Source organism: Branchiostoma lanceolatum, chromosome 2 (assembly GCF_035083965.1).
Source record: "Branchiostoma lanceolatum isolate klBraLanc5 chromosome 2, klBraLanc5.hap2, whole genome shotgun sequence".
NCBI lineage: Eukaryota > Metazoa > Chordata > Leptocardii > Amphioxiformes > Branchiostomatidae > Branchiostoma > Branchiostoma lanceolatum.
In genome coordinates this window covers 27,992,700-28,015,580 of record NC_089723.1, presented here as the reverse complement: position 1 = coordinate 28,015,580, position 22,881 = coordinate 27,992,700, and the positions used below count along the sequence as shown (strand labels likewise).

Sequence of the window (22,881 nt, the reverse complement as noted above, 5' to 3'; positions counted from 1 at the left end):
ATGGCTGATAAATTCCCTGGGCTCTCCCTGTGCTCGCCCAGTGGGAGGTCGACCTTCAACGGTCAGAACAAGTAATTCAATTTTCCTGTAACGTTACTTGCATAGCGTTATGATGTATGTAATTAGTACATTTCAAACGAGTCCGGTCGGAGAACAGGCCCCAGAAAAATGTCGAATGTTTACATTTTCTAGACCTGGATTGGCAGGAGGGGCAAAGTTTATGAAATGTATCAATAAAGCGTTCAGTACACCGTTCAATAAACCGTTGGATAAATCAGGTTACAGAAGAACTATTTTCACCATACATTTTACCGCTCCATACATTCAAGGATCACTACCAGGAAAGCGGAAGAATACCAAACACGGAACAGCTGGTGTCTTTCATAGATCTAGAGGCGAGCGACACGTCTATTTTTCCGATGTAAAATATGCATTGAGCAAGATGTCAACATTTGGTAGTAACCAAAGGATGTTTCACTACCATTTTTCACAGGTTGTCTCTGAAAACTCAAATAAAACACTGTCGTCAAATTCAGGCCAAAATATACATTTCTATGTTTAATGGAGGCGAAAAGCATAACGTTGTTATTCAAAACGCAGCGATCAAAACAGTGGGGAAATGGTAACGTTATTACAGAAAAATTTTTTTAATAGAAATTGATGACCCAAAGAAGGCACAAAAATGGTCCTGTTTTGTACTACCTGTTTTGTCGGGAGTCTTATACCTGTAAACTACCTTGATTGACTTTTACATTGTGGGCTCGTTCTAATGATTATAACACACAGTCAGTAAATGCTGTGGTACCACATCCCAAACATTTGAAACGATAACAATGAACACATAGTAATGCATTTTGTTAATGGCCTACCATTAGATGAAATTGTCTTTTTATTGTAACAGGTAATCTAATTGATTGCTTAGTACGGGGCCATATTTCCCATACCAAAATTGATTTTATGCTAATTATTGATCCCAAGAACAAGAAGTAGCACAAGAGATTTCGAATGATTCAGTAATACAATATGCAAGAGAAGTCATTTTATGTTTATCAGTGTAACTAGCATCATAACGTTTATTTTGTAGTGGCGCATTGAATGGTGGATGTAAAATTCAAACCATTGATGCAAAACACACAAATGACTTGGGATGGCCTAATCTAGCAGACAGCCTGCTTTACGTAAATAGGGTGGTGATAATTGGCAGCCAATTGAGTAGGGCTTTAGAAAGCTGAGAGGACCGGCACGACCGAGTGATCAGTGTGTCACGCACCAGCGGAAGTGTTCGCGGGTTGGCTGGACATTTGAGGTGACAGCGGGGGGGAACGAGCCAGGCTGGTGGAAACAAAGAACCACGGCCACTCTCTGTTATCGGACGGCAAGATATCCCCGTGCTTGCCGAGAAATTAGACTGGAAAAGTGAGGTGTACAACGGAGTTTGGATCCCCGATACACAGTGGATGTCTAAACTGAGCGACATTTGCGTGTGGGTCGCGTGAATTTTGGGTATGCTTGCTATGTTCACCATTTTTAATCAGTAACCCCGGACGGAGTGGGGGGGGGGGCTGTTATTAGAAATCAGGTCACGTAGGATTATGGACCATCCTTGGTAGGATCATGTGTTACAAAGGCTGCTAGGTTTAGAAGGACTATATTTGGTGGCGTTTATACTAACGTGTCGTTTGTTAACCTTTAGTAGGGCGGAACACAGTGATGTGATGAAATTGTAGCCGCAGTAGCGTACCACTTGTCTGTGTCTCCATTTATATTGTCCTTCGTGCTCAAATGGGCGGCCGGGCAAAGTGGTTGATTGATCGGTATTGTCATGTGGTGTTTGACTAATTCCCGCCACATGGTAACTCCTGGCAGGCTTAGCATTCATGGCCAGACTTTTCCCTGTCATGGGGGAGCTTCTGGGCTGAATACTGAATATCAGGCTCCCTGACACTACGCCAACACACGTTTCTCTAGTTTGTATTATTTTGTCTCCCATGATGGGCGTCATGTGGAGAAAATTTTAACGTCTGAAATGGCATGTCTTTGTGTTTGCTCCCGTCCAGGAGTGAGAAGACGGGCGAGAGGGTGCAGGCTCCTCCTGCTGAGCTCGATGTGGGGGCCGGCGCAGCTCGGGAGTTCCTGAGGGAAGATGGCAGCAGTACTCGGGACCCAGGAACACGGCTTGTACGATAGCGGAGACGAGTGGGAAGTCGGGGTCGGCGACCTCATCATCGATTTGGACGCAGATTTGGAAAAAGATCGGCAGAGAGCTGAGGAGGAGAAAATTATGGTCCCACCTTCTCCTCAAAAGGTGGCCAACAACAAAAATCCAGCTGCAGGGAAGGACATCAAAATGAAGGTGAAACGCAGCAAGGGAGTCAATGGGGCAAAAACATACAGTATAAGTGATCTAAATATTGGGAAGAAAGATGGAGATGCTCAGTATGATTTTGATGGGGCCGGTTCAAGTTATTTCACGCCTTCCAGTAAAACTGGAAAGGGCTCCTTGGGAGAGGAGAAGTCAGGAAAATCGAACAAAGGGGGGAGTCATCACAAAAGTAAAACCTCAGACAAAAGTAGCAGTAGTAGTAGTGGAAGTGGGAAAGGATCGTCTTCAAGTGGAGGATCCAATTCACACCAGGGGAGTTCGGATGTTGGCGGAGGGTCAGGTTGTGGCAGCGGCAACAGTGGAAACGACGGCCAGGATGGTAACGATAAGAACAGGAAAAAGGACGACAAGCCCTCGTCTTCCAAAGGGAAAAGTTCCACGTCTGAAAGAGGTGAGAAGAAAAAGGATAATGACAAGTCGGGTGAATCAGGATCTAGTGCCAAGACAAAGGGCAAGAAGAGCAAGGCAGACAAAGCTGAAAAGGTAACTATTTTTAAAACCTCTCTATCATATGAACTATGTCTTTGTGTGTCATTGTAAATGAAGTTTGCTGCTTTGTCATTGTAAATGAAGTTTGCTGCTTTAATGATTGGTAAAAAAGAAAGAAAGTGTGGGGTTTTGTCACCCGACACTTTGCGGACACCTGAAATGTGCCTTGTGAAGTAACTGTGAAGCCCAACTGTAAATAGATCAGGTCTTGGCAATACATGGAGGAGTATCCTGTGTACTCAGAATTTACATCTGGTTAGTGTTTGGCTAAAGCAATTCTGCAGTCTACAAAAAGGGACATTGTAATTGTGTGGAAGGGGGGGGGGGCAGTGCTAGAATGGATATAACCATACACATGTCCTTTGTCAGTTTGTGCACTTTTTCTCTACTTGTAAAATTTATTAGGAGAAGATCATTTTAGAGCCTGAAACTATGGGCACAAAAAAACAGCACAAAAAAGCACAAAAACAGTATATTGTTTGGATTGGAGAAATGTTTACTTGATTGTTATATGTCTACCTGTCCGTGTGAGTATAGCTCAAGCTCTTTTCCCCTGATTCTTTGGGGTTGTATTTCTGTAGTGTCTAGAATGAAGCTGGATAAAAAGCATGTAACTTAGACCCCGTTCACACTCATTTTTTTCAATCGCGATTGAAGTATAATCGCGATTGAATCGATCCGATCGCGATTGATTTTTTCAGTGTGAACGCTCCCAATCGCGATTGGAACGATCCAAAACGATCCAATCGCGATTGGATTGTTACCTCCGGAGGTAGTTTGATTGGATTAATCGTGATCGGATCCAATCCAATCCTATCAAATTTTGAGTGTGAACCCAACTACGATTCATTCCATCGCGATCCGCGGGGATTTCGGCCGGTTCAAGGCTAGGGTCCCAACTTATCACATAAGTAATGTACCAAGTACAATGTTTTCCCACCAATCGTCGCTTCATTCACGCTCCCAGATTGTCCTGTCTACAGCACTTGTCGCGTTCATTACCCGTACTACAGCGAGGCCAATATACAAAAGCCTTCGTCGTTCACGCCTTCTCGCGATTATAGCCCGCCGATTGCGTTCCCTTCCACGGCATACAGAACATTCTCCAGAGATACAAAATCATCAAGAGTTGGGGGACTCCCGCCATTTTGTAGCAAGCGACGCCGAACCTTTGACCTCGTGCTTCAATCGCGGTCGGATTACGGCGTACTTTAATCCACTTGGCGAAAAGCAGTGTGAACGCAAAATTTTCTTTACGTTCAATCGCGATCGGATCGAACAATCGCGATTATACTTCAATCGCGATTGAAAAAAATGAGTGTGAACGGGGTCTTAGCTGCTGGAGCATTGCTCTGAAAACTATGGCCCTGTGACAGCTGACCTTCCACACCTCCCTTGTTATGCAAACCTTGGAGTACAAACACATTAGTCATTACTACTGGGCTGCTGATAAACAATGGCAGCCCAACGAAAACTGGATTCTTCTGTCTCCTCCCCCAAATGTGCTCTTATCCACTTCATTTCCCTATGAAAACAACAAACCCTCACAGTAACCAGGCCCTGACAGTAACTTCATATTTCAACAGTTGTTATTCAGCATTCTGAAAGGATACATCTGCTCTAACCTTGTAAAAAAAAAAGACCTTGGCTGCCATCCTGAGTGCAAATAGCAGTGTTTGAAACCTAAAACAGCTGGGCAGGGGCCACAGCTATCACAGGATGTAGGCTTTGTTTTTCTCTACAGATATGGGATATGGATATAAAGTTCTGGCATGTCATCAATGGTATTTTTCTTTTCACCCCACAGGAACTGTTGTCAATCAATGAGAGATAAGGAACAGTGTCCTGAAATATATGAGCCCATTTTGTAGATAAGAAAAGGTGTGAAAGGGCCATCCACATGCCGGTATTGTTTGGTTAAAGTCTGGTAACTCGGAAACAATGTGAAGCACACCGTTGTTGGTAGGTACGAGGAGAATGTAGTTCATAGTTGACCCACCCGTACAGAAATCGCAATAGAGTTAACTCTGAGGCACCGAGAGGGTTTTTGAATAATGTTTGTAATGATTCCAATCCTAATAAAAGAATATTCAAGTCACAATAGACTCTGGTGACTCTACTTCTAAATTGAAAAAATTGAACATGAGATTTGAATTTATGCCTATCTTGGTATCCTGCATCATCTTGTAGTACCAGACTACTGTGTTTTCGAGCCTCTCACTAAACTCTGCCCCCCTCCCCCATCCATTTGTAATTCCCATATCAAATCTGGTTGAAACCGGTTGTTTTTTAGGCATAATACAAGTAATCCAGATCAATATTTTTGAAAAACAGTTGTCTCATCAAACTCTCACTATTCATGATGCAATCGCCTTTTCAACGTAACTAGTGTATTACGTAAAGAGCTGAAGAAGAAGTATATTACTGATGAGTGATTCAGCTGTAAACTGGTTTCCCTGGTAAACACCCGACCCCTGACCTCAACTGTGTACCCTGTGAAAGGAACCATGTTTTGTGTGCTCACTAACCAAAACAACAGTTGTACTATTCACTAAAACAACAACTGCCAGTATGGGTTCAGGGACCCTGATTTGCCTGGAGCATGGTTGTGTTTTGCAGAAATTATACACAAAACATTAGACCTCAAGACAGACATATTAGAATGAAAACCAGAATGGGATTATGGAGTTGTTGTAGTCACTCTTCATACGGTTTTTAAACGTCAAAGAAGGAAAGTAGGATTGGCCGTTATTATTTCTCTCAGACCGTGCAAATATCTATGTATATTATAATTCAGTACCATTATGGTATAGAGTGCAGGAGACCAGCCATTACTATGCCTGTTACAATCATAATCCCTCTTCTTGTGATTGTCAGGGCTTGGTCCATGTCTTTCTGTGTACTGTGAAACTGAGTTGGGAAGCCCCCGAAGCCATGACTGATTTTATTACGGAAAGGAATACGGGAATTGTCACATTCACAATACGTATAGATCTAAAACAGAAGAAGAAAAACAATTGGAACTGGGGCTCAAAATACTAGTACCCACCTACAATTTGCAAAAAAAAATTGCAGATAGAAATATAGATATGATATTATCAACGACTTGTAATTTTACTGTCTGAAACTAAAATCCAGGCTCAGTGTTACGAATAACATGTTATCTATGTACCTTCTGGTTGAACAATTTGAAGGTTGCGTAAGAATGCAATTTGATAAGATAATGCCTAGAAGCAAATCATAGGCTTAAATTGACATCCTACAAAGTACAAAGCTGTGTATGATGATAGTATTAGACTGAGAAGGTTGTAGGGCAAGAACAGTGTCTTTCATGTAGAACAGATTTTCAAATGCGTCAGCCTATGAATTCGAACATTGTATCTATCAATATCACCAGTCTGTGACCAGGGCTGTATTTGCCCATATATTTTCATTCCTACTAGTCAAGAGCCCTCGAGCACATTTGTAAACAACAGATGTTATTTTGCTGTGTCAGTGAGGGTTTTTTTCAAATATTGTATGATGTCTGTAAAGCATTAGATCTGTATGCCTCAAAAGTAAACACTGCATTCCCTGCTTTGCCTTGCCTTGTACCAGAGATTACTTGCCCTTGGGAGAAAGACCACGCAGGTTTTTTTTGGGCAGCAGTGTTGTCCTGGAATTTGGAGCAAAATTTCCTCTATAATTATGTCTTAGAGCCAAATTTGTAACCTCCTTGAAACAAGCATATGAGAAGTACTTCAAGTAGAGCTTATGCGTGTATTCATCCTGTCTGAGCCCACAAAAGGTATCAGAGGAGTTCAAAAGTGTTATAGGCCAGCTTTAACATGAAAATATGTCTACCGATGTTGCTAGCTCTAAATCTGTCCTGAAAAAAAAACATGGTGGTTACATAGGCTGTCACCATTATTTTATTTACTGGTGTCTTTTAAGCAGGTTTGTCTGAAAAGAAATATAGCCATCTTATCTGTCATAACAAACCGTTCTGAATTTTATTTGTCTGCACTTCTAAACACTCAGTAGAATTGTGAGCATTATTTCTTTCCCAACCGATTGGAGTACACCATCACAGTAATCTTTAACAAACTATATACTAGTAGTATGAATAGTATGTGATGTAAGAATGTAGACATTGTCACATGCCCAGTTCTAGTATGATCTTCACACTCCATCATAATTTCTCCTAGATTTCTACCTTATTAGATTATTTTCTAGTTTGCATAAAGCTCCACAATTATTAAAGGTTCTGTTTGTGTTGTGTTGGATTTTTTATCCCGGTGGCTTTTGCTTTGATAAAAGTACAACTTTCAACAAATATTTGAACAACATTTGTATATGCACTTCAGTCATGGTGATGCGTTTTGATATGGTCCTACATGTATTTTGCGAGTAGTCACAGTTGTATGATATCCTGGTTTGTATCCTGGTATTTATATGCAGTACGTGTGGAATTTTGTTGCCATGTTCTTTGTACATGTACTTTCATCTTCACATGAAGTTGCAGATCTAACACACACCACAAGTCTGAATTGAATTGCAATGCATATTGATGAATTCATCAATATAGATGCTCACTGTTATAGTACATGTATATTTTTGTGTTACACTTTATGCGTGGGTGTAGCCTGTAGGACTATAGTATAGATTTGTGTCGGATAGAATTTAAGGTTTTAAATGAGCAGCTGTACTTTCTTTGTGACTTAAAGTTCCTGAAATGTCTTTCCTCCAGCAGTCTGGCTCGTCCAGCCACAGCACTAAAGCATCAGGGCCCCAGGTAATGCCCCCACCATCACTGCTCGCGGTACATGCACCAACCCCAGCGCCGTCCGTACGCCACATCGGAGTCAACACGTCCGAAGTCGGGGTGGTTACGGAACCTGAGTGCCTGGGACCATGTGAGCCGGGAACCAGTGTGAACTTGGAGGGCATTGTGTGGCACGAGACAGAAGGAGGTGAGATGTGTTCTGTACATCTTAACTGCTGTAAATGCATTTAAGTTTGCCTGGTTTTTATTTTGCGCTAAGTCGAAAATGGAGTGTTCACGGTGGTTTTAAGTTTGCGGCAGCGTTACATTGACTTACTGCTACAGTATCGGACAAAAATGTTTGCAATGGCTGCAACGGTAGCCGCGAAAACTGCGAACATAAAACCACTGCGAACATTCCTACCTTTACAGTATTTGTCTCAATGATTTTTATAGACTGATTGGTCCCACCTTGAAAGGAGAAACATGTGAATTACATTCATCTTTTGACAAATATTTGTTTCCCATGTGTATCTATTTGTTTCCCCAGCATTGACAATTCTTCAAAATGAATTTTGTGAATTGAAAATACTGTATTTTCCTAACTGGAAATTATTTCAAACATAATAAAATAATATTCTGGTAGTTAAAAATTATTTGTACCTAGATCTGTAGTTACTGCAGTTGAATAACCCTGGAACTGCTTTTCATGAACATGGATTTCAAGACTGATCTTGTATAGAACCAGAAGTTGGCACTACGAATAGTAGACATGTCTGCTATCCTGTGCTCTGTGAATAGGAGTCTATTAATGTAATTGGAAACAAGAGCAGGAGAGAATTATGCCAGCCAGTGTGATAAAATAGTTAAATGGCTGAGAGCACTCCAATAGCATTACTGTAGAAAGTGCTCTATCCCTGGGCCCCACACTGCCCCTTGTGTACTGGACATACTAGTCGTCCTTGTCAGAAAAGATGTATGTGCTAGCTTTGAAAGGGTTGCCAGTACGATGGTGCACCTCTTTTGGGAAGGACCCAAGCTTCGCAGGATTGTTTTTGTGGCATTTTTATCCCAGACGGAAATGGAGGCTGGCCTTCTTCCTGCCAAGGGTTGCCTTACCCGCTGCCTACCCAGCATACCAGGCTTTGATTATACTGGGGGCAACTTAATTTTCTGCTGCAGAAATTGATTGATTGGATTTGGAGTTGGTCCCAAGCATTGGGCTGGGAGTCGTCAGGCACAAAAGGCTTTTTCTGATGGAACATAGTCCCCGAATTGTAGCAGGCCATCCATCAGTACAGGATCTGTATATCTGGTTATCCATCTTCCCCTCTGTGGTAGGCATTGCCTGATTTTTTGAGTGAGTTCAACGGAAGGTAAAGATCATTTGTTACCAAGCTGTACCATTTGGAGTCACGGCCTGTTGGAAAAAGATTTCCTCTGTTATTTGTATTCCTACAAAAAGAAGGAATATGTTTGCCTGTAGTGTATAATTTAATAAACTATAAAAATCCAATTTCAAATTGCTATGATTCACACAGCTGTTATTCTAATATCAAAGAAATGGAATACATATTACTATACACATGTATTATTTACGGTATTTTTTTACATTGCTCTTGATTAGCTACATTATTCACATACGCTCACTCACTATAGTCTATAGTCTGGCAACCTTGGAAAAGGTGTTTCATGTCATACCTGGGCCATGATAACATTCGATACAAGTGTTCCAGACATGTCTGTATTTTATGATAGCGGACTATCCAGTGGGCTTGTAGACAGATTCCAACAGAATTATTTGAATGCTGCATGTGCTGCGTGCACGGCCACCGCTGTAGAAAATTTGAGTATCATATTCAGACCAGAATCAATGTTTTCACAATTTTTTGTTTGAAGGTTGCCTTACCTGCTGCCTGTTTTCTTGGGCTTGTATGAAACAAAATATGGTACTGTAAGGTATTTGAAAACCATTACTGTTGGCTATGTTTTTGGTCTCTAATTTAATGTCATGATAGATTTCTTGGATTAGAGAATATACTGTCCTAATTTCTGCAGAGGTAAGTTTTGTTTATCACATATTGAATGATAGATTAGATCTAGGCAGAAGAGAAAATCCTGCTATCCATTTGATGGGCTTAAACCTTTTTGTTAACATAGAAAGTCCATTATCTATTTAGATTTCAAATGGCATCAGCATTCTGAATTATCCATCAGAGATTTGATTATTACCCCATGCTGTGATGATATATTCTCAATCTGACTGTGAGTCAATTTTGTAAATTTTAGTATCGAAATAGATATTTGGAGAAATACAAGTACTGTAGAAAAATCTATGTACATAGTGTGGCATTTTTTTAGATCATAGAATGTAAGGCAGCAGTATGAGATTAGCATGTTTGGTCATTTTTCAATGTTTAGGATTTCAGGCAAACATATATCTTATAAAAAAAAACTTTAAAAATTCCATCTTTAAGTCTACTTCAGCATGACTATCATGATATGGACAGTGCCAAAGACATTGGTCTGAACTGAATAGCATATATTTTGGCCGTTCTATGCGAATCTGCTTCCTGCAACCTTCCCAGCATTCATACGTCCTTTGCTCGGCCGTTTGGTGATTGGGTAATGTAATCAGACTTCTCGGTAATTTGTCTGTGTAGCACTGAATGGTTTTAGGTACCTGTAGAGGCTAGCGACAAATTTGACTCAGTTGCAATTACCACGGACTGAACGTTGGTAATATTCTTGCATGTCAATGTTTTCATCGCCCCGAAACATTGCTTTTTTCTGTCACCAATTTCAATTTGCTTCTAACCTGTTTGTAAATGGTTACACCAACTTGGGACTGCATAATGTGCTCAACATGCTTTGCGTTTGTACGTGGTATTTGCAGAGTCCTGGTGTATTGCCTAGAGCTTTGGTGAAATTACAGGGAGCTGGCAGTAACTGTTAATGGTTTGTATTCTCTAATGGCATAATATACGTCCCAGGGGAAGATGTCCTTGATAAGTGGTAATGGTGAGTTGCCAAACGTGCTGCTAATGTTACTGTGAGTATAACCAGAAGTCAGCTCACCCAGTTCAATCAGACATTTTTATGTTCCAAGTCATAAAAGTATAAGCAATTACCATGTGAAAATCACAAAAGGATACTTGTATGTATGCAAAAGGATCATTAAAGCTGCTACTGGCTGCTAACAATTGAGATTTATTTTATTTTATAACACTTGTAATGGATAACATTACAAAGGAAAACATCCGCTAATTAGGACATTGTTTGCATAATTGATGAGACAATGCCACAATGCCTTGTATTGGCCTTGAATAATGATATTAGCATGACTTATGTTCCCAATAGGGATTACAAATTGTAATTTAGGATACATATGCACACTAGATTAGGAAATGCCAAAATGTCTTGACATTATATAAAAAGATGTAACAATCATAACCACAATGATATAGATAGGTAGGAACAAACATTGAACATATGTAACCTAACTGCCTTGTCAGTCGATATTAACATTGTTGCAAATCCATGCCTAAAGGCCAATTGCAAAACAAACTGAGTGAAATGACAGTATATGAGATGATACAAAGAATTTTTTTGCAAAAAAATGTTAAGAGAAGTTTTCCTCAACAGCTAGCTCCTATTCGCTTAATCTACCTTAGAAAATTTATTTATGAAAAGATGTTTGTCTGATAGATAGCTTTTGCAGAGTGGAAAGATATATTTTCATCCTAGAAATCTAGGAAATGTCAGCCTAGTAGAGATCACTTGAAGATAAAACGACGGTAACACACACTGTTCGACTGGAGTCATATTTTATGGATGAACTCAAATCAATGGCTGCAATTTTGATCTGACCCATAGCAAGGCTTGACTCTCTCTCTAGAATATGTGTGGCAGGGATTTTCTAGGCAATGGCTTCCTGCAATAACCCATTTTTAATATGAGAAGGATTAGGGATGTGCCTGCTGTATCTAATCATGTTATCGGCATGTGTTGCCAGAAATAGGTCATGAATAAAGAACACTACGCCCCTACAGTTGTAACAATATTCAGTTCAGTTATATTGGCTAACACAAAACAAGAAATTCTTTGTTATAAGTCTAGAGCAGCCAAGTCTACATACATCTAACTTGCCTTTTTTTGGGTGGACTCATGTACTATTAATACATAGGTAAGCAAAGAGGGGATTAAGGTACTAAAACTAACAGTCTGACACAATGTGCTGTAAAGTGGTTTTCAGTCACCAAATTGACGTTTCCGGTATCTCTTCTACTTCAATTATTGTAGCCAATGGGCCCGTAAGACGGAACAATATCCCATTACAAAAGGAAGGGTAGGGAGTAAAATGGCTGTTCACGTAGATGGTGCGCTTAGAACTCGTTATTTTGCCAATAGCCACACACGTACTGCGGGGAATGTCTGCATTCTGTATTCGTGTCACGTATGACCACACGCAACACTCGGCCCATCAGTTTATCAGTGCTCCTAGTGGGAAGTGTGTTGATTTTTACATCCCATCATTCCGCTTGTGTGGTTACTCGGTTATACGAGTATTGCCTCTGTGTCTTTATTCATTTCTATTGGTCTGTGCTTTGTAGAATGAGATTTTAGGAGATTCTGACTTTGGTTGTCTTTCTTTTAAAATAATTGAATGTATATATGTACAAAGGGCATTGGATATTTGCCTTAGTTTTTATTTTGGATTACAGTTATGTCTAATTCAAGAAGTTCCATGTCATTACTGTACATTAGTGTTTTTGTCTTAGCTGTAGAGTTTGGCTATGGAACCTTCACATTTTGTGACCTGTTATGTGTTTAGAGGTCACTCTTAATTGATGCCAAGGTCAAGCACTCGAAGTAAGGGACTGTACATTTTCTGTTCTGGACCAAGTGCCTGTGACTTGTAATTGATATACTCTGATGAATTTTATTGTGATGATCACCCAATTATTTTTAGAGCACACAATAAAAAGGTTGCGTGAAAGATTTTAGGATTTTGTGAAATTTTCTCAGGACGAGGCAGACACAACTTCTTGGCAAATAAAAGCCTGCTGGTATTCCTCGCACCTTCACCAGTAACCTTTGGTATCAGTTGGCCCCATCAGAAGGTTATACTAAAGGTTATGGAGCAGTTATTCTGCTGTCAACTAATTGGCTATGTGCGAGAAACATCTGGTTAAGAAAGTCAACCCAATCTTGTTGCAACACTTTAACCCATACACATGTGCTACCAAAAGGTATTAGATACTCTAATGCAAGACATGTCATAGTCAGTGAAGAATGATTAGTCATTACTGAATATGTACTGGATGTTCATAAGTTGCAGTACATTGTTTTGTAACACATTAGATCTAGAATTAAATTCTATCATCTTCTTGTGAAAAATTGTATTAAAATCATTTTAATACAATTTTTCACAAGAAGATGTTAGAATTTAATTCAAAGATGGTGAAACTTTTCATTGAGCTTTTCCATTGTACAAAGGCCTTGGTGCAAGAAATGTAACCTTCGCCCGACCTGGTCAGGTAACAGTCACAGGTGTGTTTGCCTTAAAAACAGCGGAGAACAAAACCTTTAACAGAGCCGCCCAGTATTGTTCTCTAGGTGCTGTCATTGTCACAAGATATATGGTCAATTGGAAAACATTTAAAGGGGCCCAGTTACTTCTGTCAATGTGATAGCCAGTTTATTTATTGATAGAGGCCAACGCAGCTCATCCATCCGGTCATATTGTTAAATTATGTATAAACAAATAAGTCTAAGTTTTATATGGTTCATTCCAAACCGGATGAAACCATTCTGGTCACAGTTGCACACTGTATTCTGGTCAGGTTCCTTCCTGAGTATTTGACCCTTAACATTGTTCGCATTTTTTTCACACTACCTATACTCCCTCAGTTTTTTTAATCCTCTATATGATCCGTGTTTGCAGCTCAAGTCGAGACTCTTAACATGTAAGCCCTGAATAGTTTGAAGAGATAAAAAGGCCTCACATAGCTGGACAAAGGTGTAAACAAGCCATCAGGGAGTGGAAGAATGTTGACAAGGTGTTTTTTCACCTGAGGTTTAAGCTGTGCCAGCTAACTGGTGTTTATTTTTGCTGTGCTGGGTTGGGGTTTGGTATGTCTGAGTCATTGTTTGTGGCTGTTGTTCCTGTAAGGTGGGGTGGCCACTACAGCCATGAACTGTCAATGAACCTGTAGTGAGCTAATGCCCCCCTCCCCATTCTGGATCAAAGCCAGACTCTAACAGGGCTGTCTCCAGTTTTAAATCTTTTTCTGTCCCAGTCATTGTTTGGGAGTCCATGTTGTTAATTTACACTGTTAGATCTGTCATTTAAGGCTTATGAAAACACATTTTTAATTTTATCACTTTCATGCCAGGCAGTTAAGATTTTTTTGACAGAAGGGGTGAAATTTTTGTATGTCCCAACAAACAAATTTCGTCCTGGGATGGAGGAATGGGTCCTTGAGACAGCCCTGGACTCTAATCACATATAGAAGTAGCTAGCATGACTTAAGTTGAATGAACTGTATAACTACTGAACAAAGGTTACGATTTCAGCTGTCATGAACATGATAGCTTTCTTTGGCCCTGTTATAATATAATTTCTCTCTCAGTCTCTGGTATTTTAAAAACATTGGAAAGAGGGTGGGACATCAACCTTCAGTACTGCATGAATGCTACTGTGTAAGGTGACTTTCCTCAGGGAACTTGAATCCGTAATGATCAAGATTAGGTAAAAACCACTTATAAAAGTTAAAGACCTGTCTTGAACACTAGGAGTGTTATCGTTGTCTGTCCTTCATAGTTCGAGCTGACCAAAAGCTCATGGCTGCGTTGAGGGGTCCTTGACTGCTTGTATATTTGGTCTGGTGAGTCCAGAGGCAGCTGATGAGGCTTATCTTGCTCAGGAATTCTCTTCCACATGTTGAGCATATGGGATGATGTGCACAACTCCAGGCACTGTGTGGGACTAATGTCGCTTGTTACCATGTAAACACTGCCTTTGCCTTTCTTTGTGACATTTGCATGTGCCACCTTTGTGTCCACAACTGTGGTGTATACTGGGTTTTGAAAGCAGAGTGTGTATGGGACAGCAGTATGGTGGGGTGACTAGATACCAGGGAGCTAAGGGGGCTTGACTGACCCAGTTGCCCATCTAAAACCGGTAATGTGCATTAGTTGCTGCAAGATGGGATATTCTGTGGTAGCAGCCCAGGGTTCACCTGTTAATCTCCTGTGTCATAGAGAGTTGGCATTGGTTCAAGTTTGGTGGTGGGAACCAGAAGTGTTGTGATGGCTCCACACTGATGTATTGCATTGAGCTTAGTTGTCGCTCATAGGAGGGATCCTATCTGGGCGATCAGGCTAGTGAAGAATGTGGGTGGGTCAATGTTTGGCGGACAACACAATGTGAAGACGAGACGACATTCTCGTGAAAGCTCATCTGTGTAGTTTGCAGGTGTTCAGAGAGATGGCGGTATCCAATAACAGCCTTTTGATGAGCAGGTTTCTGTTACCAGTATCCAAAGGACAAAATGAGTTTTATTTGTTGTGTCCATGACAAATATTTCATTACAACCTATCAAGCCTACAAAGCATTCAGCATTGCAGTATTATATATGATATGATGACATGACATGATATAACTTATTATAAGATTACAAACAACAATGTTATGTTATAATGAAATCTCACTTTTGTTGGTAGCTGTACTTTGTTCCAACACATGAAATTCTCAGTGAAATAGATCTAATATGTCTGTATCATTATCTACAGAAGTCAGCTGGCCATGTTAAGCTAGTATTTATCCAACCAATCTTTATCCTCTAATCTACAGTGTAATAGTCTGTTACCATGGATACAGAATACAATGTACACACACACATGTTGTAGTCATCTATTGTCCACAGTTGTGCACATGTGTCCCGCCGCTGAGTTCAACCTTTGGTGTTTTCCGACACAGGTGTTCTGGTGGTGAACGTTACCTGGCGGAACAAGACATATGTGGGAACCCTGCTGGACTGCACCAGGCATGACTGGGCTCCACCCAGGTGAGAATATCTTATAATCAGCCGGCATTAGGAAAGATCATTCCAGTCAAAGCAGGGTGTGTTGAAGATGAAAGCACAACCTGTAACTCCACAAGAATGACACAAATTCTGCATAAAAAGTGGGAACATACTTGATTTATTGTTTGTTAACAGCTCTAACAACAAACAGAAACACACAAGAAGATGTATGTAACTGATAGTCCGTTGAGTCTTTTCTAATCCTCCCTTCCAGTCAATCAATGCACCATCCCTACCTGATGCCCATCAAAAAACAGACATTTGTTTCTGAAGACAATAGCAAGTGAGGAAACGACAAAGGTGTTCTTGTTTCCCAACAAACACAAGGAAGTGAATACGTTGATGGTCAGTTGACGGTGAGGTCAGGAACTAAAGGTTTAGTGTTTGCTAAGATGACTAAGAAAATGTGCAGCTGCAGTTCAAAAGCTAGAGATAGCTGCTTGGGATCCCAAACTTGAATTACTTCTGCTTATTCTAAAGTAAAGAATAAACCCCTTCTCCCCAAATAATTACAATACCATCATAATGACAAGAGAAAAGCAACGGTAGTTCCAAAAAGTCTACTTGTCTTTTTCCTTGTGTACAAAGAAAAAAAATATATACATCATATATTCATTTATTTATTGGTTCAGCATGTACATGCCAGGGTTGCCTTACTAGCCAGAGGCTATTAAAAGGGCGAACCCATGTGTGGACATAGGACTGTAGGTTTTGAACAATACATTCATAATTTTTGAGTCTACTAGTTTGATGATAAACAGACAAGCACAAAGAAATATTCAGCCACACCATGGGATAATGATACTTTGATAGAGGCCGGAAGTCAGCATGCATGGATATGTCGTTACGTGACCTGGAAAACTATCCAGTCGCTAGAGGATCAGGCTACAGTCAATTACATATGCTGGTTGTTCCAAGGTTTTCTGAATTCTGTCATTTTTGAAGCCTGTGATTTGTTTTCTCAGTTTAGAGCTGTCAAATACTTTTTTCTTAACACTCCCTCTTCAGAATGGAAGGAGAGAGCTTTAATGCTTAGAGGCTGTATACAAAAGAGATCACAACATTCCTCCTGGCTTGTGAATACAAAGTCCAGACCTTCAGGAGGATGCCCTCTGACCCCTTTATGCAAATCGTTTGGCAGAGTTATTTTACAGCATACAGGGTCAGAGACAATGGAGTCTGGACATAAGCATTATCGTCCATTTATACTTAAAACATTTAGAGTTCAACTACAACATTGACTCTAGATAAGGTAACACCACACTAAATTTTATGGATGACATCAACACAGTACACATATAGATTGATTTCGGATGTAGATTTTGAATTTTTTATAAGTTGTAGGGTCTTAGATTTTGTATTGATGAAAATGAGAATGCTGGTAAGCAGCCTTAGAATACAGAAATTCAAATACCAATATTAATGGGAGTCGAAACAAATAAAAAATATATATTGTATACGTTAATGTTATGAAATGGTGATAGGATTTGTTTGATATGGATATGTATGTATCGTGGGAATAAAGAGGTTGATTTTTAGTAACTAGATGGGAATAAAAAGTGAGACATTGTTTCCAGCAAATGAGTGCGGTTCGTTGGCCCACCCTGTCTGGCACCACAAGCAAGCTCATCACACAAAAGCAGTTCTGCTAACAAATAGGTTTTGCCTGGGGACATGGTGTAATTGAAGCAGCTAATATTAACATTTACAGCAGGTGCTTATCAGTGTGACTCAATCCCCCAGCCTTGCAGGCGTACCCTGTGGCAGCCGCTGCTGTTCAACAAAGAAATTTGTCTGTAATCAACGCTTGCACTGCGTTCAAACCAGTATGCTCATGCTGTAATAGCCACTCCCTTCACACAAATGCTAGGCTTTCACTCCAAATCTGCTAAACCTGATGTCACATACTAATTGATACAGATTTTCATGATCAGGTAACGTAATTAGTATGAAACCTAGTGGGAAATTACTTAGGCAAGTGTAATTTCCAACACCATATTTCTTGAATACCTAATCCCTGTGGAGTGCATATCTAGTGCAGGGAAGCACAGCACAAATGCAGATTTAATATTTAATAACATTTCTTGCCCCGAGTGATAACAATGATATGAAAGAAATGAGTACTTAATCAAACTTTAATCACCGTATGAAAGGATGATGTTAATGTTTTTGGTGTGTTTGATAATTTTGTTTGTAAGGGGGATGCTTGCCTCTGGCCATGTTACCACATCATGGCTGAAGAGCTCCTGAACATTGTCTTTGCAGATAATAAATCCTTTTAACACTTCATAGTTGATCAAGGGACATGTAAAAAGAGTTATGTGATTGTCTGTTGGTCCCATAAGTGCTCCCATGTAATTTGCCTCAGGGATACTAAATACACACAATACACATGCATGTTTTCATCACGAAGGCTACAACAGGCCAACCGTATGTTAGTAGGCAAAGAGAAGCACACAAAAAACAATATCCACTGTTGAGACTACTTTACTTCAGGAGTGTTTCCAATTTCTACACACTTTGCTTTACTACCACTTAACCCAATATGGCAAGCCATGCCCACAAAGCTCTGGTATTTGGGACGCTGCCAATAATGGGGAAGTGCCATAAGCGAGTGTCTCTACAAAGACTGAAGGAAAGGCTCGGTGTGGTCTGTTAGAAATGTTTATGTGCGGAGCAAAGACAGACTATCCAATGAAGATTTAGAGGTCCATAAGAATGGTAAAATGGCCAAGCATTGATTCAGACATCTAGATAGGACAAAAGAGAGGTTCACACAGATATGGGTGCAGGGTTAATTCAGTTGACCCATGACGCAGCTGCTTTAGGAGGAGGCTTTGGGTCAGCTCCAGCAATCTTTCACCAGTCTCCAATTTACTTCATCCTAAAAATAACATTTTTTAGTGAAAATATATTTGGCAACAAAGGAAAATGATGGTTTGTGAAGTGCACTAGGTATGATATTCATACCTAAATTGAAATTGATCCATTTAGTATTGTAAGCGTGTTGGTGCGAGTTGCACAACATTTTTTTATAAACCTTTTCTGAAAGAGTATGGCTTCAATTTGTAACAGTACATCAAAGTGCTGTCTCTTTGCAGGTAATCCAATAACAATAGAAACAGGTACTGTAACAAAATCTGTGACAAATCTCAACTCGTTGTACAGAAAAAAACTCCCAGGGCCATCCCTCATCCCTGGTCTATGTGCAAATGGTGGGAATGAATTATTAAGAACAGAGCGTATTATGTTGTGTGACATTTAGTGTCTAGGGTGGATTAAAAGACTTCACCTGAGGGGGTGCAAACAGCAGCTGTATCCTGCCTGAACCAGAGGACCCGACCCCAGGTCACGCGCGATGAATGTCAGGGAGTGTTGTTGCTTGATCTCTTTTGAATCATGGTTTAGTTATCACAGAAAGATAGGACCATCAAAAAGATTTGCCGTTGACTAAACAGCGAAGAGCGCTCAGCTGGATTTGCGGCATTTGAACCATTTCGTACATTCCGGTTGGAAGCCCTGGGGGTAGACAGCCCCCTGTACTTAGTGGCAGATTTTTGTCGCCAATGTGTCAAACAAAGGCAACCACTACATGAACAAGCAGGCGTCTTCAGGGCCATGTTGATCTCATCAGTCAGGAGGGGAAAGTGCTGGAGTGAGCCTCTACTGCTTTGAAGCTTACTTTCTTAGCGATACAGTAAAACAACAAATTTTCACTTAAGCAAAAACATAAAGCAAATGCAGCAAGTGGAACTGTTGTGAGTACGGTTTCAAATAGCATGTACGATTTAGTGGCACCATTTTGCATGGATTATTAAGGATATTTAGAGGAGAATCTTGCCGTAAGTCATCATGATCATTATTTCTCAAGTACCCAGAAATGTATGCTAGTCCAGGTGATTTCTGTTAAGTACAGTTGTTTGGAGAGAAGGTATACATTGATGACAGAGCCCTCCAGCACTTCAGGCCTATAACTACCCCACTATTCCCCTATAATCACCGTGTCTCATCCGCAGGCTGAAAATTAGGTACAATGATCAAATTAGTGGGTATGCCTCGACTAGTATGTCGTTCGTACATTGTACAGCCTTAAGCCCAGCCTAGGTACAAACTGCCATTCTTTTTCTGTTGTTTGGAATCATCTATACCTTATGTTATGTTCTTGTAAATAAATGTCGTGTTAATGTGATGTAAATATGAAAAAGAATGACATTTATTCATCATCCACGAGATGTTAATTCTATAGATAGATTTTATCTGCATACATATATTAGCTAACTGTGATAACAAAGACTTCTCCAAAAGTACATTGTTGATCCCAGTAAAAGATAGATAAAAGCTAAGCTGTGGGACATGAACTGTACTCCTGACTGTAGCACATGAAAGTGCCCAGACCTTTGAGTAAAAGCTGTTTCCTGACCAGTTTACACAGCTGCCTGGCACCAGAAAGGCTCCAGGGAGAGAAGTCACCATGGAGCAGACCCCAGTCCTTAGTAACTGGGTCACATTTATTTGACTTCCTTGGTAAACACTGTACAGTCTGGGTGGGGGAAGGATCAGTTCAACTCACAGCCCTTTCAGTCTGCAATGGAAAGGAAGCTGTTTTCTCCCGCGAGAAATATGATGAAAGGACACTATGATATGATTTTGATAATTAATTTTGTGACATGATGACAGCTAGACTGGATATTGATTGAATATGTTACTTAATTGTCCATAAGTATTAAATCCAATCAATATCCATGCATATGTCAGTCACATGTCATGTTCATCAGTTGGTATGAATGTGCACAACAGCACAAATGTGATTGTAGGTGAGACTGTTGAATTACATTTGTGACTGCTGTGTGTTTTGTGCAACTAAAAAGCATTAGTGTAGGAGTATAGACAACTTTTATAAATGTGTTAGCAGTAGTGTTCGAATACTGAAGAAAGTGTCCCACGCTGACAAAAATATAGACTGTTATGACGATATGTTTCTGGACCACTTGATGTAGGCATGGATATAGGTCTAATGTCCAGATATGATGCACACATCATACACAGTATGACTCTTCCTAAAGACCCAGGGCCATAGAATTGATATGGTACCAAGAGAGACAGACAGGCATGTTTTCAAATATCTCTGACAACCAAACATAAACAGGATGTCATTGTCAATGTCAGTACTAAATATTGTGATAGGAAATGGTAACACTGCAAAGTCTGCATGCTGGAGGATTTGGAAGTTATCCAGGATGTTTCATTTTTAAAGGATACAACAAATAATGATTCAGATCCCATAAAACATTTTTTTGGCTAAAATTACTTGAAAAAAATATTCAAAGCTTTATCATACAATAAATCCACCTGGAAATTCTCAAAAACATTCCTGCCTAGTCCCAGAACCCCTGCCAGAAAAGTGTCCCCTTTGTTGGATCCACCACTTTATTGCTGATTGTTCATAATAATATGCATAACTTGAGAAACCAAATGCTTTGCGTTTGAAGTATATCCTTTAGTATCTAATAATATGTTTGAGCTTGGCGATACATTTTGTTATTGTATAGATTCAATCATTGCCAGAGATGTACCTAGAAAGAGAGAGACAAGGAGATTTCTAATCTGATTTCATAAACATTAATGCCCCCCTCCCCCATACGTATCTAATGACCAAAACTAGCCATGTTGGCACCCAGGCTAAGTGAGCTGTGGATGCAGAGCAGACATTGATTTTCCAAATGGCCAGAAATGGACCAAAGCTTGGCCCATGTCCCATTAGTCACAAGATCTGTAACAACAGGTTCTCTGGTTACCAGATAAGAGCCTTCTTTAGGGGACATTCTCCTCCCCTCCTCCACATAAAACACTCTTAAATGTCACCCTTTAAATATCATACACTTCAGAGGGCATTAAATAAAGAACTACCTGGAATGGAGAATGACTTTCTTGCCAGGCACGTTTGGCAGGTTTGATACATTTGCCAATTCGCCAGGAATCGCTAATGTTTGAAGGAGCTACAAATGTGTTTGGGTTGGCAGGAAGATTTCTCATTACCGTGTTTGTTATTCTGTGTCCAGACTTGGGCTGATACAATGCCAGTATTCTGTACCAAGTCCTGAGTAAAGAGCAAAGAGAGACCGCATGGTTTTCACACTGTTGGGAGATATTCCAATGCAACTTTTAAAAAATCGAGTCAAATGACTCAACTAAAGCAGGTGTCTTGCCGAAATAAAGAATTCAGGGAGAAATAGATCTATATAAGCCCTAAAGGCTCACCTGCCCACCCATCCATATTCTGACAAGGCACTACACTGAAAGGATTTCTTTGACAAAATATTGCCTAACCCTAAGTAAATCAATGGGGATGTTATTTTGGAATGAAAGATAATTGAGTGACAGAAGTAGACCCCAGATCTCAGATTCCTGTCACACTATCTGGGATATCCTGGAGACTGGTACTCAGTTGCCAGCTTATGATCAAATATGGAATTGCCAAGATTGGCTGCACTAGTGGGGGATGAAGTACATGAGAAGAATGAGTTGGGGGAGTCCGTAGCGCCCCTTCAGCTGATGACATATACAAGACGGCCATATTGATTTCATCACCTGGCCCTCTTGCTTTGGGTCATAGCCCCTGCTATTGCATCAATGGTGCACAAAAATGATGGCAATTATGAGAATTTCATTATACTCATGGGGTAAGTCCTTGGCAAGGCTGTATGCCTCCTCCCCACTCATGGCTATGTGTACACATAGAAATTAGTGTTTTCAGTGTATAATGAAGCTAGCTGGACTCACATGTGTGGTAAAATCGTACTTTGATTTGTTCTTCACAGATGGGTAAGCCTAGGGATCAATGCACTTCCCATTCAATAGCTCATTGTTCACATGAGTGAATGGCAATGCCACACACCAGGAACCCACATGACCCCCTCACCATTCCTAAACACTACCGGGGTAATGTATGTCAGTTGCAAGACAAAATGTGATTTGTGACACACAGTACAAAGAAAGAAATGTGATGTTAGTTTACATGAAGACTCTTTGCTGCATTGCAAAAATAGCGGTAACACCGGGGTATTTTGCACCGGTTGTGATTGTTGTGAAAAGGATGAATACTTGGTTCTGTCAGTTTGGACTTGTGCCACCAGCTATTGTTATCACAACATTTCACCTTTCAAATGGATTGAACT

General features: G+C 40.2%; 1 protein-coding gene across 3 annotated transcripts in view; it reads left to right on the top strand.

Moving 5' to 3' along the window:
- The window catches only part of LOC136428380 (zinc finger protein 608-like), a 34,939-nt gene that overhangs the window by 3,948 nt on the left and 8,110 nt on the right, over positions 1–22,881 (top strand). Inside the window, exons 1-4 of one of the 3 annotated variants that reach the window (XM_066417837.1) lie at positions 1,227–1,503; positions 2,058–2,866; positions 7,605–7,824; positions 15,601–15,688. In XM_066417837.1, the coding sequence (XP_066273934.1) occupies positions 2,144–2,866; positions 7,605–7,824; positions 15,601–15,688 (1,031 nt within the window). In that variant the 5' untranslated portion in view covers positions 1,227–1,503; positions 2,058–2,143. Of the gene's footprint in view, positions 1–1,226; positions 1,504–2,057; positions 2,867–7,601; positions 7,825–15,600; positions 15,689–22,881 lie in introns of those variants that run through there. The other 2 variants (XM_066417835.1, XM_066417836.1) reach the window with 2 other exon arrangements.